Consider the following 17,890-nt stretch of genomic DNA (forward strand, 5'->3'; position numbering starts at 1 on the left):
GGCTTTACAGCAGCTGTTTTACTTCCCATTGCAACAGCTCTATGAAAAAAGTAGGGATTGAAAGAGAAGCAGCACACATTTTCACAGAATCACAGAATGTTCAGGGTTGGCAGGGCCCTCTGTGGGTCACCCAGCCCAACCCCCTGCCCAAGCAGGGTCACCCAGAGCAGGCTGCACAGGACTGCAGCCAGATGGGTCTTGAATATCTCCAGAGAAGGAGACTCCACAGCCTCCCTGGGCAGCCTGGGCCAGGGCTCCGTCACCCTCAGAGGGAAGAAGTTCTTCCTCCTGTTCAGCTGGAACTTCCTCTGCTTCAGTTTGTGCCCGTTGCCCCTTGTCCTGTCGCTGGGCACCACTGGAAAGAGTTTGGTACGCTATAATTTCATGCTCTAGCTCCCTGCACACCAGCTTTTCCAAGGAGATCAGGGCTTATGCTTTATCTCCCACAGTACAATCTCCATACGCACGCTGTCCTGCTGGTTCACACCGCTAAATTCTTGTCTGCATTTTGATTTTTCTTAAGCCCTGATGCTGTACTAAAGCTGCTGCTGTTTGGCTGTTACTGGCAACAGCTTGCTCTGCAGGTACAAGCGGGCCTGGTTTCTGTCGATACTGCTTCGGCACCGTCCGGCTCAGCGCAGAGCCACCCAGCAACGTGGTCGCTGCCGGTGTCTGACCATCGGCAGCATTCCCATCGCTCCTGCCACCACGGAAACACGTGGTAGCGACTCGGGATTTCTGAGAAATGACATCTAAACATGTCTGCTCCAGTCCTGCTCAGCTGGAGGGATTTGTTTGTATCCAGGCTGGAGTCTAGCTATGGTTTAGAAATGCTGACTAGCTGTAGTTAAATAAATAAATTCGCAGCTGATTATATGCACCATGTGGGCCCATCACAGCGATAATTTTATTCCTGGCGCTCCTTGGCATTTGAACACCCAGGCATGCCAGCAATGCTAAACCAACTACTCCGAGTAGCCAGTTTTCCCACAGCAACCGCCTCTTTTCCCCGGGAAAAACAATTTTATCTCTGTTGCTTGTAAAAACAAAATGGTGATCTATGCACACCCTGTCTCCTCTCTATCCTTGAAGTAATGCAGCCACTGTTTCTCACCCCGTGTCCTGAACAGCCCCGTTTCACCAACACCCTGCCAGAGCCAAGCACCCCAAGCAGCCCACCGCTCCGCAGATGCCACCCGCCACCGAGCACGCAGCTCTCGGCCTGCGCTGCGGGCCATCGCATCGCGGCTGCTCGATCTCTGCAGGCACTGCCAGAACATCCAAACTTATCTGGCAGAGCTCTTCCCGGATACGGAAAAGAAATCCAGAGCAACTCTTTCTTCCCCTTTTATGTAAGTAGAGTTACGATGGGGTTTTTTTCTTTCTCTTTTCTCTACACTTCACTTCTAAAAGGAATAAACTGTAGTTTTAGGACTATGATAAAACAGGAATTTGAGGTTGTGTGTGCTCCTCCCCGTTCTGCAAGGGCTTTCAGAAGGCTTTTCAACCCTCCCGCCCCTGAGTTTGGGACCTCAGAAATAGGATCTCTTCTGTCCTTGGAACTGCAAAGCTCTAACATGGCACACTTACTGATGTAGGGCAGGAGTATAACTGACCTTCACCTGTAAAACCAGAACTGCTAGTACTTACACAGGAGCTAAACTGCTGGATAAAAACAATAATTTAATTGCTTAATGCAGACAAGGCCTCTGAGGACTCTCCTTCTTCAAATAACCCAGCCCATCAAAACTTCATCAGCCAAACCCACTCATCCGAACTCCCTCAGCAGAGAGGAGCTGGGGACACTTTGCCAGGCACGCCAAAGAGAAACAGGATTTCCCCCTTTTTAACCACCTGAAGTAACCAAAAAAGACACACGCTGGGATAACCATGTTTGAACAGGAGGGCTGATCTCAGGGGATGCCCGACGTGAACCGGATACGACCGCTGAAGTATCCGGATGTGTCACTGACTTCATTGGGTCGAAAACGCAAAGCCAAACCCCTTTCCTGTGCCGTGCTGGGTTCCAGAGTTTGTGCAACATGGGTGATGCCTCTCACAGCCAACAGAATCACAGAATGGTCGGGGTTGGCAGGGACATCTGGGGGTCACCCAGCCCAACCCCCTGCCCAAGCAGGGTCACCCAGAGCAGGCTGCACAGCACCGCAGCCAGGCGGGTCTGGAATATCTCCAGAGAAGGAGACTCCACAGCCTCCCTGGGCAGCCTGTTCCAGGGCTCCATCACCCTCAGAGGGAAGAAGTTCTTCCTCATGTTCAGCTGGAGCTTCCTCTGCTTCAGTTTGTGCCCATTGCCCCTTGTCCTGTCACTGGGCACCACTGGAAAGAGTCTGGCCCCGTCCTCCTGACCCCCACCCTGCAGATATTTGTAGGCATTTCTAAGGTCCCCTCTCAGCCTTCTCTTCTCCAGGCTGAACAAGCCCAGCTCCCTCAGCCTCTCCTCGTAGGAGAGATGCTCCAGTCCCCTCCTCATCCTCGTAGCCCTCCACTGGACTCTCTCCAGCAGCTCCTCACCTTTCTTGAACTGGGGAGCCCAGAACTGGATGCAACTCGGGAGAAACCACAGGCAACTGACACCCCCCAAAACCCATCCGATGCTTTAACTCCATCTCAGGCCGCGGAAATTGCCGACGGAGCGGCCTTTTTGAGGATTCCCCTCTCCAGAACCGCTCCGCCAACGCCGCGGGGCGGGAAGCAGCGGAGCCCCGCGGGGAGCAGCCCCGAGAGGCCGCGGGGTGAGGGGCCTTGACCCGGGCCCCCGGGAAATTGGGGGGGGGGGGGGGGGGGTCGGGCCGTTGGTCTGGGAAGCGCCGACTTTCCCGCCCAGGCGCCGAGAGACCACGGCGGGGCCGCGCCCGCCGCCTCTTTGTTCCGGGGGCCGCCCGGGCCCTTTGTTACCGGCAGCGCCCGAGCGCCGGCCCCGGGAGGCGGCCACCGCCCCGCCCCCCCCCCCCCGCCGCCGCACCTGGTCCCGCCCCGCGGGGGGGGAGGCAGAGCCCGCCTGAGGCGGGAGCGCGCGTCGCGGGAGCGGGCGGCCGGGCGGGGGCGCGCACGGGACGGTGTGTGAGGGGAGGGCGATACCGGGGCGGGGAAAGGCGGCGGCGGCGGCTTGGCTGGGCGCAGGCGAGCCGGGGACAGAGGCTGCCGGGCTGGGAGAGGCGGCGGCCGCCGGCTCGGGGCATCCTTTCCTCCTCGCCCTTCCCCCGTTCTCCTTCCCCGCTGTCCTCCGGGGCGTTTCCGCCGGGACTGAGGGACACCCCCCCCCACCCCCCCTCGGCTCGGTCTCTGCCTCCGCCCCTCGCCGGGGCTCGGCGGAGGAGAGGGCCCGGCCCCGGCCCCGGCTCGGCTCAGCGAGGATGTCGGGCGGCGGCGGCGGCGGCAGCCGGGAGGAGGAGCGGCGCAAACTCGCCGACATCATCAACCACTGGAACGCGAACCGGCTGGACCTGTTCGAGATCAGCGACCCCACCGAGGTGAGCGAACCCCCCCCCCCCCCCCTCAACCGGCCGAGGCCCGGCCCGGAGGTGAGGCACCGCGCCCGGGCCAGGCCGCGCCCCCCCCCCCCCCCCCGGCCGGGGGTCTCCGGGCCCGGCCTCGCCCCGCTCGCCGGTACTGCGGGGCCCGCTGTGCCCCCGGGGGAAGGCTCCGCTCCCGGAGAAAGCAGGTTGTAGCGGGCCGGGGAGGGAAAAGAGAGCGTAGGGCCGGGGCCTGCCCTCCCCGCCCGACCCCGGCTGCGGGGCAGGGGACCCTCCGGCGGCTGGAGGTGGGGAGAAAGGGCGGGAATGCAGCTCCCGACCCCGGCACGGTGGGCTGCTTTTTGTCCGTCGGTGACTTCAGCGGTTGGTGGGAGAGGAGGGCTGAGCAGCCTGCTGGCGGTGGGCTTTTTGTTGCTGTTGTTGTTGCCTGCCTGTTTGTTCCTTGACATCACAGAAGCCCAGGGTGGCAGGGGTTGGAAGGGACCTCTGTGGATCGCCTGGTGCCAAAGCAGGGGCACCTACAGTAGGTTGCACAGAACCTTTTTTATATATATATATATATGTGAATGTATATATATTCATATATGTATGTATATATATATGTGAATGTGTATATATATATATATGAATATATATATATCTTCAGCTTTGTGCAGAAGAAGCCTCTTAAAAAGCAACCTGCTCTCCCTCAGGGGCTTTGCGGGCCACCGGTGCCTCCTCCCCGGGAGCTTTCGCAGGGCTTTGGCTCGCCGGGTCCGAAGGCTGCCAGCCCTCTACGCGTAAAGTAAATAACCAGGAGCAGGTTCGCAGTCCTGAGTTCACATGTTGTACCGGAAAAACGCAGCGGGTGGTTTCTTCCAAGTGAAATGGGTGTTTCTGATGGCTGAGAGAGGCTGGGTTTTACTCTTTTTGTTTAAAAAAAAAAAGCACAAGGTGATAGTCAAACCACACCCTCCCAGTGCCCCTTGTTGGGCTCCTTTCAGCTGGTTGGTGTTGCGGGTCTGATTTGTGAGCGGCAGGGGGGTTACAGCCCTGTTTGTGTCTGACAGCAGGCTCCTGGCTCCGAGGGTGGAGGCCGATCATGTGCGTGTTCCCCGGGAAAAGGAGGAAATTCACACTTGCTCTTGGCCTGGCCCTCGTCCTGGTTGTTTATTAACAGGAGCCTCTGAGAAATCACGTTGGCTTGGTCTTGGAGCTCGCTCCTGTTTCTGCGCCCGGGTGCTGGCTGCTAGCGCAGCCACGAAAAGGTCTTGAAAGCAATTCTGAGATTATTCAGTCTGTGATGGCTTGGAAAGAATTGCTTTGGCTGTTTGCAGTTCGGCTTGTTGCAAACTGTTTCTTGAACGCCAAGATGAGGGGTTTCCGTGACTATTTCTCCTTTATTTATCATAATTAGAGCTCCTTGCTTGTATTGCTTAGGTTTTAACAATACCGCTGTTGGCTGACAGTTGCTTGTTCAGAGAAGTGGGCTGACACTAGCGTGAAGAAGCCTTCGTGATTGTGTTTGAGGAAACACAGCACAGTCTTTCTGGAATTGCAGGTTGACTGCTAACTGTCTGTGGCTCATTTTTTGTCTGATTAATGCATCTGTCAATTCCCAGTACACTCCAGCCTGTTTTCTTTGTGTTTACGGCAGATTGTGCTTCCGTGGATTTGTTAGTAAGTAGTTTAACAAATCTTACCGTTTTTTAGGTCAGCCTTACATGTTTATTATAATTAACTAGAGTTTGCACAAAAGCTACCAGCTGCATTGTAGTTATTATGGAAAGAAATAAAAATTTTACCTGCATTAGCTCCACACTTCTGCAGTTTAAGCCTCTGAACCTATACAGGAGCATACTTACTGCTGTCAACGATGACATTTATTTCAGTTGAACTGCTGATAGTGAAAATTAAGTGCATCCGTATCTCTTTGAATGCCTGAGCTTTTTAGACTGCTGGTTCTAAAAATATTTGATAAGACTGCAGGTGTGTCTGCAACAAACTGACAGGAGGTAACAGTTGTATAGCTCAGGTATATTTTCCTTGCAGATAATTACAAATGTTCACATTTTTCTCACTGTTGCGCTGAGCTGACCCAAATTTGGCAATATTTTCAACCCAAATGAGGGCGTGATTCACATGTGTGCTGTTTATCAGCTTCAATGAAAGCCGTTTTGCTGGGCTGCGTGAGAGCTGACAATCCTCTGTTGTTTCTCCCGCTTTTCCGGGCTCAGCTTGGCCGCGAGGCACGTCTTGCTTACTGTAGGGGCTGCAGCGAGCCTGGCATCTGTGAAGATGCGGTAACCTGGGTCTGACCTTTGGTGGGGTGTGCCTGAGCTGGGTCCAGCTGGATCGTTTTGAACTGTTCAGACGCTGTCGTTGGCCCGCTGGGTTGACGCTGCAGCTGGCACGTGCCCGTGCTGCAAACTGTCACCCGGGAGCCCCTGGCTGTGTATATCATGTTTAGAATATCGAAGCTTGGTGCCTTACAGTGGTTCTCCAGGCATTTTTTCAGTGTAAACAATCTGGTTTAAGTGACTTGTCTTTTAAGTTTCCGATATAGAGAGAGTAGCATTTTCCAGAGGAGCTGCTCTCTTCCTTAGTCATAGGGTTTCAGGGAGGTTTATACATTCACAAAAGGAAGAGCGAAACCTAGTGTAAATTGAGTAGGGTTCTGACAGTGTGGCTTAGGCAGCCACAGCGAAAGGTACTCGCGTGTGACGTACTGATGTATGGTGTTAGTTTGAAAGGTCTGATTCTTTGGTTAGGCACAAATGTCCACTGGGTCCTCATCACTTTAATAGAGAGTATAAAATGGGACTGATTTTGATGTATATGGTAGGATTTTGAAAATACTTAAAATGTGTGGGTTTTGTTTTTGGTTTTATTTTTTCAGGAAAGTGCTTCATTAAATGAATCAGTTTGAATTCCTGTTAATATTTCATTCTGTTGTCCAGTGCTACTTCTCCCCAGAAAAACAGGGATGAAGGGAACTTTGTTCCGCGCTCAGAGTTGAGTATTCCTCTGTATCCCAGATGAGGAAGACTGAAGGCTTCTTGGGAGTGAGGGCTTCGTAGCTTCACTTCTGCTTTCACTGAAGTCACTCGTAGACTCATGCGTAAGAGCAAGGTGGTGATTTTAATTTTGCTAGGTATTTACCTATTCTAACACTTGTTGGTGTTCTGAGAAATCTGTCAATGGTTTGCATTATTTTAATTCTGAAGACTTTTTTTTTATTCAGTAAGTACCTGAGACAAGCCCTGTGGCTTGAGAAACTTATAAAAGGACAAAACCAAAACTCTGTTTTTAAAGTTCTAGCAGCCAATGCTGTGTAAACTCTGACATTAGGAGTGATGCTAGGTACAGACTTTTGCTAAATATGTCTGTAATACTGGTACTCATTTAAACTTGATTAAGCTTTACTGTTTCTACTTAAAATGGTGAGGCCGAGGCAGCTACTCCCTTTTGCATGTCTAAAAAAGATACAGCAGGTTTTGGAGAAATGTAGGATGAATCATGTTTTTGTTTGTAGATAAATCAACAGTCACATTCAAAATGGTACAGTGTGTTAACCCGTTTCTTTAAATCTGTTTCCCTTTTCCGTTCCGCTTTCCCCTTGCCTGTGTGCCAAGCATTACCAAGTTTTTGGATGCTTTTAATATTTGGATTGCTTTTTCCTTTTTTTTTTTTCTTTTTCTTGGCCGAGGATAGAAACGCAGTAAAAAGACTGAGACCTTTTGCAGTAGGACATAAACTGACGGTTTGAGTTTGATTGAAGTCTTGGCTGATGATAGCACCAAAGTTTTCAAAAAAGGAGTAAATTTGAATTAATGATTTGGTAACAAGTGCATAGAGTTGTTCAGAAGCTTGTAGGTAAGAAATTATTTGCATTTATACACTTTTACTCCTCCCCCCCTGGAAAGTGCTTACTGAGTAAAGTGATTGGTTATATAAAATAACTGCATAGGGATGTTTTGGGGGAGAGCAAGGCACGCAAAGGTGCAGCAGACTAGTGCTTTTATCAGTATAGGATAGAATACATATAAATTGTCCTGAAAGCATTTAGGGCTTGTTGGTTTAAGATGCCATATGGGAACCAGGTCTTATAATTATTGTTGTTCTTGATGACAAAATAAGGTTGCATCTTTCATGTATGCTTTTATAACTGAGAGGAAGAGGAGTGCTGTGCTTTTTCCGAGCATGGTTTGTGGGTTAGGAATGTGAATTGCATTTAATTTTTGGAGACAGGCATTTATTAGAACAGGTGGGGCTTTTTTTTCATAATTGCCCAAGGGCTCAGGGATTGTTGTCAGAAACATTGATCTGTTGTAGTTTTGTTTCCTGATGGAAAAAGCCGTTCTGAACTGATCCAGTATACCTACGTATTAACAAAAGTAGGAAGGTCAAATCGAGAAGTTTAGAGAAATATCATGCTTTGCATTAAGAAGAACTCCTAAGAGAGTATTTAGCTTTTAAATGGCTGTAGTTAAAAAAGAAAATAAAAGGGGAATTTGGAAGGTCTTTATGGCTATTTGATGATTTTTTTTTGTTTTTTTTTGTCTGAAATAACTTGTGTAGGCTTGGCAACACGATACTAGGAATAACTCTGAAGAATGAGGGTGGGGTTTTTTTGTGTGGTGGGGTTTTTGTGTGTTTTTTTCTAGATTGACTTTCCTTGTGTTCTTGTTTTCTATATGTTTGGTCTAGTCAGTATATTTTAAATTTTTTTTCATTCTCTTTAAATACAGATGAGCAATCTCCAGAAAATGTTGCACAGTACACTGGATGACAGGATATTTTAGGGTTGATGCAACTTCTGTCTTTATTTGGGTTCAGATCTGATTCTGGTTCATTAATTGTCATAGGGAAGACTGATATGTGACATGTTTGTAGTCTTTTCAAAGTAGTTATGCAAGCTTATTATTTAAATCTAGTTAAAGTAATAGGAATCAGGCGTATTTTAGGTTTTAAAACCCCTGCAGATTCCTGTCTGCATGGCTGCTCCCCTGTAGGCTTTTAGAAATTTGGCTCTGCGTCTTTTAACAGGCCTCGTGTTTAAAGCTTGGGCTTACCAGGGACTGTGCCTGTTGCATGACAGGTGACACCAGTAGTGGGAGTGCAGGTCTGCAGGTAGGGAAACATCATCTGGAGGGTGGAAATGCTGGTGCCTTCTCCACGTGTTGAATTCTACAGCTTTCGGTGGTTTTAACTAGTGCAACTCTGCAAACTGGTTAGATTTGAAGAAGCTGATAATGTATCTGAAAGTATTGTCTCTTTAAGTTTTCCAAACCTGTGATATGGAAAATAAATTCTCTTTGCCACGAATCTTTAAGCTAATGTTTAGACAGTCTGGAAAGATGTCTTGGAATCTGAAGGATTGGTGCCTGTGCTTTTTAGCAAATATTTTTCAATAATTGCTACCACTAAACAGATGCAGTTCAAAAGGAGGTAAAAACACTGAAGTGTTAGTTAGAGGTTAGCAATTTCTAATTGCAGCTTACTGAGTCTGTTGGGTTCTAGTGCTGCATTGAAATGGCTGGAGAAAAGAAGTCGGGGACACGGGGCTGCTCATTTGCATCAAAAGGAGTATTTGGCAACCAGTTTTCCTTTAAATGTATGAAAGTGAATGGTGTGTCTTTGCAAATTAAATATAATCACTACTATCCAGGAGAGCAATAAAAAGTTTGAATTAAGATCTTGACCACAAACTACAGACAACATAATATCAGGAAAATATTGCTTAGAAGAAGCTTTGTGCTAATATTCCTTATGTAAGCTATTTCTTGAGTTAGTGGCTAATTAGTCCATACAATTCAGACATACTGGCTTTAAGAATTCCCTCCTGATGTGTGAATCTGTTCCCTGCCTAAAATGCCATTGACAAGAATTATTTTTCAGCTGAACCCCCCCCCCCAGTCCTCTGGACATGTTAGGGATTTACTTTGTTTGCACAAGTGTGTTTTTTCTGACAAACCTATTTCTCTTTCAGAAAGATTAAAATAAAGTGGAACACACTTTTACGATTTTTGGGGAAAACCTTGCTTTATAGTTCATAAAACTTTGCTTTTGTCATCTGAATGGGGCAAGAAAAACTAAAACTTAGCTGGAAGGTGTTGAAAGTTGAAATAAACCGGTGTGTGTGGTAAAGATACATATCAGAAGAAACCACTCTGAATTTATGTTTGCGTCAATATTTGTTTTAAAAGTTACTTTGTTACAGATGAAGGGAAATAGATTGTGGCTGTGCAAAATCCAGTGTTGCATAAAGAGTAACTTCTGGTTTTGACCAGTGGTTCTGATGAAGGTGGAACAGGAAATCACAGTGTGAAGTAATAAACTGAATGTTGTGATAAATTTAAGTGAAGTCAAATTTCGCAGATATTCCAGATAAATAATGGACTATTTTCTCTGTCTTTCAAAACGATCTTCATGCTAATGAAAGCATCTTCTGAAGTGTATATTAGTCAAGCACTGCTTAGGTAATTCTTGGGGTTTTTTTCAGGTTTTTGGCTAGGAAAAATATGTATAAAATATACAGAGTGATGCTCGTTTCAGTGAATAATGATGTATGGTATTTTGCTTTTAGCTTTTGAAAAGGCTAGAGCCTGTTAATTTGTGCTGTTAAGCTTGCTACATTGATTTTGGAGATCTTTTTTCCTCACAACATAATTTTTACCTTAAAAAGTAATTTGCTAGCTGTTAAATGCAGTAAAATTTTGGGAGAGTGGTTTTTTTAACTCGATATAAATCCCCAAAAATGGATGATTTCGGTAACTGTTAGGCGATGTATTCACATTCATTATCTTGGTTAAGCAGCCGAGATGAAGGTAAGTGGGCAACATGTTGCATTAGGTCTAGCTCGTAGCAGAGTTAAGAATCGCCGTATAAAGAACTGTCTGCAGTCTAGTTTTGTTCATCAGGATCTGAAATGGTAAATAACGTCCATCTCCCTGGAAGTTTTTTGAGGTTTGTGTGAAAGTAGAGTGCGATACAATTCTGGGTGGAATCAAGATCATTAAAAGTTAAAATGCTCAAGGGCCGTTGGTTTTTTTGATTTGTTGGGTTTCCTTTGCTCTCTTCCTCTCTCCACTTCTTCACTTCCGTACCTCCTTCCATGCTCCTCGCTTGTTTTCAAGGAAGGAAATGTTGACTTTACTGAGCTGCATCAGGATGCTCCTTTCATTTTTGTTATTTGCTAAGCAATCAAGAATGTGGAAATTGAAGCTAAAATTTACGGTGACAGCACTAGTTTTTAGCGTTTTCATTCAGTTCAGTGGCCTCTGTAAAGGAAACATTGGTATCTCTTCTTTCCTGAGTTGGTGCTCGGTGTTTTCGGTAGTCAAGGTGTGTATCAGAGCCGCCTTTTTCTTTGTCTTGGTTTATTTTTATGACTAAGTGGCTTAGAAATATTCTTTAGCTAACTTTTTTTTTCTTTCAGTGAGTGTTACCAGGATAAACCAAACTAGGTATTAGGTAGTTCTTCTGGATGCATGCGTGACCTAGCTCATAATTCTAATTAAACACTCTGGAGAGATTCACACCTTCCCCCTCTCCACAAACCCCCCCCCCCCCCCCTTTAATTGTGGGTAAAAATTACTTGCTGCTTCTCTGTAACTGTCCCTATCCAGAAGGTTGATAATCCAAGATGAAAACAGGAGACAGCAGAGATAAAACTCTCTAGTAGTAGTTCAGGTGTAGCAGTAGCATTCAAGCTGTCTTCCTGGGCTGTACTGTGCCTTGTGAGCTTCTGGGTAGTGAACAAATGTGTATGGTCATAACATCACTTTTTGCAGTGGGAGGAGAAGTTTTCCATCTGATTGGTTGCCCTCAGTCATCAAATTGCAATTCTGCCTTTCATTGCTGGCTGGTTTGGTTCTCTAGTAAGACTGAAAAATCTGCTTTGACATGAAGTCCAATGTTTGTTCCTTCTTTTTTTTCTGTACTTCACTGTTTTGCTGATACCTTTTTATTCTACGTGACTTTTATTTTTTCTCTATTAGGTGTGTATAACTTGGTAAAACCATTCTGGGTAATACTTCAGGATTGTGGTCATCTGCTTCTGTTACAGGCTTTAACCTCAAGGTTTTCAGCTGATTAGTATTATCATATGTTATATTTCATTACATTTTCTAGAGCTGCTTTCCATCCTTGTGTGCTCACCTGTAAGTTAGATCTTTGCTCAGTGCCTCTTCAGATCATCTTCTAGCCCAGATATTCTTACCAGGGAACCACCCCTCTGGTGCCACCTTCATTCTTGTCTTTTTATGAAGGAGCCGTCTGTCTGGGTAATGCTTTCTTCATTTCTCTCCACACTCAGCAGGGCAGGGCTCTTTATTGCCCTGCTCTGTCTTGGACAGTTTTGGTGTAGATTACTAATTACTTCTGGGAGTGCCTTTAGAGTGTGAATCCTGAAAGAACAGGAATAAGGTCCTAGGGCTAGGGTTGTCGTCTGGAAGATCAATATATGATGTTAGCTGTAAGTGTAAATAGGACACTAGGAAATGCAAATAGTGCTGCTATGTAAATAGTACTTCTCATCTGTCTTTGAATTTCATCCTATAAATAGGAGAGTCTGCTAATAGGGTTTGTGATTGTACAGAGGAAATTGTGTATACTCTTCTTCTGTAAGCTCGTCTGTGTCATCTGCTCCAGTCAAGAGCAGAAATTACACATCGTCAGCTTTGCAAGTTTTAAGCTTTTTTAAATGGTGCTTGGTATATATTAAGAAGAACTATTAATATAGTTCTAATTTTACTTCTGTATACCAAGAGTATAAGATACACTAGACTTTAAAACAAAAAATAGTGAAGAGCTACTATAGTGATTGTTTTCAAGGACATTAGAAGACCTGCTGGTTTGCAGTGTGATTGGAAATTGAGGATCTGTTTGAATATGTGACTCCCAACGCCGGGTCAACTCTTGGGTCAATGTTCTAGCCTAGGTTTCGGGTAATACAGCACTAGTCGCTATAGAGCGGTGGCAGACTGAAACAAAAGAGTTGTTGTATGTTAGTGGCTCCAGGGTGGGGGCTGTTTTGTTTGATTTGTTCATTGTTTTTATTGCTACTTTGGTACATTGTGCTCTGTTCTAACTAGAACTAGGCGACATGAAAGCTCTCGCAATGGGTTACTACCTAGTACTAGATTTACAGTTTCCTAATGAACTGTTTTAAGGCTTGCCCTTGGTGAATTATGTTTCAGGGCATGGCTGAATTTCTGGTCTACTCTGCAGTGAAAGCACCTTTATGGGGGGGGGGAAAGTGAAGGAATGGGTTGTCTGGCAACAGTATTTATTTGGCCAACAAAGTGTGTTGCCCGTAGCAGTATCTATGAACGAAAGTTTCAGTGCCTAGGGTTTTCAAGCACCCCACGAGCTGCTGAGTAGGACTTTGTCAGGTGAGTCTTGTCAATCCACGGGTGAGTATTTTCTCACAGGCAGGTACACAACTGAATTGCAGTGTCATGCTTTCACATAAAGATGGTATTGCTCCCAAAACCCAGTGGAAGACCAGAATCCCCCTTCTTCATGAAGACTGGTGGCTGTTGCGTAGCCTGTGGTTGGGCAGAGGAGTTCAAACAAAGAAACCCTTCCCCAGTGGCTACAACAACAAAAGATCTCCTTCCCTCTGCACCCCCAGAAGGTGTTCTGCTTTGAGCAACACGTCAGCTTGAAATTAAAAAGGGCCCTTTAACCTTTTTTATTTTTCCCCCTGAATTTAAGTAAAAACAATTATTCCATGTTCTCTGCTTAAAAGATATCAGGACAATGCTGTCTGTGATGCAGTGTCCTCCTGGACAGGAAGACGTTTGTCTGGGAACAGAGCAGATTGTACCAGGTTGTGTTTTAGAAAGCTTTGCATTGATAAAATAGCCTTTATTTCTTTTATGTTAAGAAATCTGGAAAAAATTGTCTTGTATTCACCTTTCATGTGTCATTTGACAATATTTACTGTGTTCGGATCATATCCAGGCATTGCATACTTGTAGAATGCTGGGTGTTTTATTAGGAAACACGTAGCTGTACCCATTTAAAGTGGTAGCCTTACTGACCATGAATGCTACGTCTTTTCAGTGCAGACAGAACGGAAATTTTAAGAGTTCTTTAACACTTTCTGTACTTATGCTTGCTATTGAGAGGCTGGGATAGATTGTTTTCATATCTGGAAAAGGAAAATAATTTGAAAATTGTGATGGAAAGACAGTGTGTACTAATGAAAACATTGCTCAGTTGTGCTAATTGGTTTTGGTGGATTGCCTGTTACGTCTGGTGGTTGCTGTACAGCGAGGAAACTGGAAAGTGGTATTACTTAAGATTACTGCATTTTGCGATCTATAGCTTTGTTGAAGCCTTTAAAAAAAAAAGAGCCGAGCAACTGTTTCCTTCAAAAATTGGTGAACTGCTCTAACAAAGCCCTTCTTTGTTTTGTGTAAGAGATGTATTGGAATGCTTTTGATAAAGTCTTCAGAAATCCTGAAATTGTATCCAGTATTACAAGAGTGTTTTAGTTGTTGCCATAGTGCAGCAAGGACTATTTCAATAAATTCAGCTGCTGTGCCTATAACGAACTGTTTTCAGGCAGATAAGGATTGATAAGCAGAGTACAAAAAAACCCTGGAACAATGAAGTAATTTTATACCCTGACTATTGGCATATTCACTGAAGCCATCGACAAGCATCTGAAGACCTAACCATCCCAAAGTGATGAAATTACTGCAGTCGCAGGAGGTGTTCCAGACATGAGCTGGGTTTGCAGTCTGTCTCAGGCTGCTAGTCATTTAATAGGAAAAGAATATGGAGGAAGAGAGGTATTGTCTCTGTCCTAGAGCTTTTGTCGGGATTTACAGTGAAAAATCTGGTTTTCTGTTACCTTCTGATTTTTGTCTGTAACTTTTGACTAAGGCTGGCCTGTAAGGTAGGATCTGTGATGACCTTACAGTCTTCAAAATCCTAGGAGGATTTTCTGAGGTAGTAATCAAGAAAAATCTCTTAACAATCTGATACTGACTCAGGCTCTTGACTGTTAGTAGTTCTGAAGGAGTTACTAATTCTCGTTGTTGTAAATAAATTCTGCAGTCTGCCACAAGCTCCAGAATGCTTGTTTCACGCTTTGCTTTCTCACCTGCATTAGGATTAAGCGTGAACTCGGAAAATCAGTGCATCAAATTTAGGAGAGACTAGCCTAATTTGAAAACTTTGCCTTCTCAAAGTAATCTTCATTCATCTGGAGTGGTGAGTGTCAAGTGGCAGCACAAATCTTGGATAGCACTGTACTGATGTGAGATGGTCGTGTACTGAAGCAAAATATTGTACAACACTGATAATTGCAGTCTGTAGTTTGTAAGAACCTGTTGAAACACAGCACTTACCTTAAGTGTCTGTCTTATCTTCACTGTCCACATTTGTCTCTAGGTCTTTGAACATCCTGGTGTGCATGGATGCCCCTAAGTATCCTCGTGTGCCATTATAAATGCACTGATTTAGCACTATCAGTAACCTGCCTATGTAGAGCACTTCTCTTCCACACTTCCCCCTACACACAGTCTTCCCCCCAAAATCTCAAATCCACAACCTTAAACCAGACATCCTAATCTACTTTGGGTGAAAAATGCCAATTACAGCAGTCTTCAGGTGTGTTCGTCCTGCTGCAGAGGCTGCAGGAAGACCCTGGGAGCATGACTGCAGGATGCTGCGGCTTCGTCGGGAGCTTCCCGTGAGGTTACTGGTCAGCCAGTCCCGTCGCGTGTGCCACGTGTACTTTGGAGTTTGGAGCGGCCGGACCGTTGGAGTCGGGCCTCTTTGTAATCAGCTAGTCCCTGTGCTGGTGGTGGCTGTGACGGGGGGGTTTCTGCTGAGGGAGTGCGGAGAAGAGGTGTTTGTTTCTTGCTTGCTATACTAATCTAACCACAGATATATTTTCCTTATTTTGGAGAGGATCCCTTCTTCTAATATGCTTTCAGCTTGAGCGTCGTCGATTCTGGTTACCTGCTAGGCAGAGACAGAATGAGTTTTCTGGATTAACCTTGCGCTGAATTCCTCAGCTGCTGAGAAGAGAGTCTTGCACCAAGGGGAAGAATTCCTTCCTAGGCATCTCAAAGGTAATTAGCAGCAGGTAGAGTAGGGCTAAATTTAGCCAAATCCTGAGGATAAACAGAGGGTTTCTTTATGGTGCAAAATGGCCAGGGCAGCTGCTTTGATCCTTGGTAGACATGCCCTTTTTCCTAGCTCCAACTCCCTGCCTTCCAAGGTAACACCATGACATTATCAGTAGTAGAGTGACATAGCAGAACATTTCTGATGGCTTTATACCCTTAATTTCTGAAGTAAAATATTGAAGAGCACTGTTCTTTGGCACGGCTGATAGATGCTTACAGAAATCTGAAGTCTTTTCCAACTTCACCGGCTGTAAAAGAGGATGAATAGTTTCACGTGCACATGCGTGCTCTGTTCTGCAGTCACTTCTTCATCCGTCTCTTGGCACTTCTGAGGCACAGAAAGCAAGTTGGTCGCTTTGGCTGCCGTCTTCCCATCGCTGCCATCCGATTGCCATCGTGTGGGTTGTCTTCTGCAGCGTGCAACTGCCCATCTTTGGTTCGCTTCCAGCTCTGTGGTGGTGATGATAGCGAAAGGCAGTGATGGGTTTTTCTGTTGCTGTTCAGCAGTTGCTTGGAGCTGATCTTACCTCTTTCACTTTTACAGCATCCAGCAGTGAAGTTTGTGTGTTGATGTTGTGGCTTTCAGAAACCTTGGCCAGCCCTTTCTCTGCCTTATCCTCCACCCCCAATGTCCATCTGACTTAAATGGCATTACATGTTGACAACACTTCAATTGGTGCTTAGTTTATTTCAAAAATTTCTTTTCCGTATTTACGTATGTGGTATCTATCTCAAATGAAAAGAATTTTGACAAGTTTAGGTTTTGCTTAAGCTGCAGTTGTTGGGAAAGGCTGCTTACTTGCTGTACAAAAGTGGACTTTTTTTTTTTTTGTATTACTGAGCTTTCCTATCTATATATGCCAGTACGAAATAACATGGTAGTCTGACTTTTTCCTTACATTGACTACCGATCCAAAACAGTTTTGTAGGTAGAACATGTATGAGACGTTCTTTATGTAAAGAGCAATTTTGAGTCTTAATTCTTGAAAGTAGGCAATGCTCAAACAAAAATTTTTAGAAACCAAAGGTAGTACTTGATTGTTTTTCTCTTTTTGCTTAGAGTGCTTCTGCAAGATGATACTAAACAATACCCCACCACCATACACCACCGCCACCACACCAGCCCTGGCTTCAATCTTAAGCTGCCTTGTACAGCGTAGCAAAGAACGGGCCTTTTCTCTATTTGGTACCTGTGTACAGAGGGAAGTACGTTATGTATCTTCATAGAAAATTTGAATTATTCTTTGGTTTTGTTTTTTTTGTTTCAAAAATACTTAAATATCAAATCTGCGTGAGACTGTCTCATTTTCAGTAAATAAGTTTTGAACTTGATGTATAATTTCTCTTTTCCGTATGTGTACCTTTGTGGTATTGAAACTGCTAGGAAGTTTATAAACTGTTAATTAGGACAAATATATATGTTTTATTAACATTCTTAAAGTGAAGACTGAATATAGATGAAATTCAAAATACCCAAATGCTTTGCAATAATAATTAAAAAAAAAAAAAATCTTCTGAGTGAGTCGCCTCACATTGTGGATAATAATAAAAAATACACAACACAGAAAAAATGGTGTTAACTAAGAGAATATGAAATTTGCATTGTTTTTTATTTGGTTTTGCTTTGGTTTTTTGTTTTGTTTCCTTTTATTTCTGTACAAATAATGTTTTTGTACAAATAAACCTGGGAAAGTTTACTGTCCTCAGTAGTAGAGAAACAGCACGGTAGCCAGCACACACATCACACTGGGGGAGATTATTGGTTGTTAATTAAATAAGAGGAAAAGAGGCTAGGGACTCCTCATATTTCTAAATCCCTTTCCACTTCTGTGCACTGCAATCTTTGCCTTTTGACAGATACTTTTTTTTTTTTTTTTGACGTCATCTTTTCATATTCTTGTGACATATTCCCTCAGTAATGAGAGGATAGACCTGCCTTTTGGTGTAACTTTTCAGCTGATTCACTGCAAAGATTCTTTGGGTAGTGTCGCCAGTTAAAACCAAAATTGTTTCACAGTGAGTCAGAACATACTTGAAATCTTGCATGGTAGTATCACTTATGCCTTCATTAACTATGTTTTAATATCTGACTAAGCCAAACCGGGTTACTAAATGCTTTTGTAATCTGAACCTGTTTAAACTCGAAGTACTCCTGTTCACGGTTAATCATCTGCGTTAGTTTTAGTGCTGTAACTCATCCTCGGTCCCTGTGCCACTGAAGTGACAGCCCCTCGGTAAGAATGAAATCAAGGTGGTTTGATA

The 17,890-nt window shown here is 44.8% G+C and overlaps 1 protein-coding gene across 23 annotated transcripts in view; it reads left to right on the plus strand.

Annotated features, from left to right (window-relative positions):
* The first annotated feature begins 3,113 nt into the window (after positions 1–3,113).
* Positions 3,114–17,890, plus strand: part of AFDN (afadin, adherens junction formation factor) — a 140,641-nt gene continuing 125,864 nt past the window's right edge. For all 23 annotated transcript variants that reach the window (XM_075411876.1, XM_075411910.1, XM_075411924.1 and 20 more), the window contains exon 1: positions 3,114–3,491. In XM_075411876.1, the coding sequence (XP_075267991.1) occupies positions 3,375–3,491 (117 nt within the window). In that variant the 5' untranslated portion in view covers positions 3,114–3,374. The remainder of the gene's footprint in view (positions 3,492–17,890) is intronic.

The sequence above is a fragment of the Opisthocomus hoazin genome, chromosome 2 (genome assembly GCF_030867145.1).
Source record: "Opisthocomus hoazin isolate bOpiHoa1 chromosome 2, bOpiHoa1.hap1, whole genome shotgun sequence".
In the NCBI taxonomy this organism is placed as follows: Eukaryota; Metazoa; Chordata; class Aves; order Opisthocomiformes; family Opisthocomidae; genus Opisthocomus; species Opisthocomus hoazin.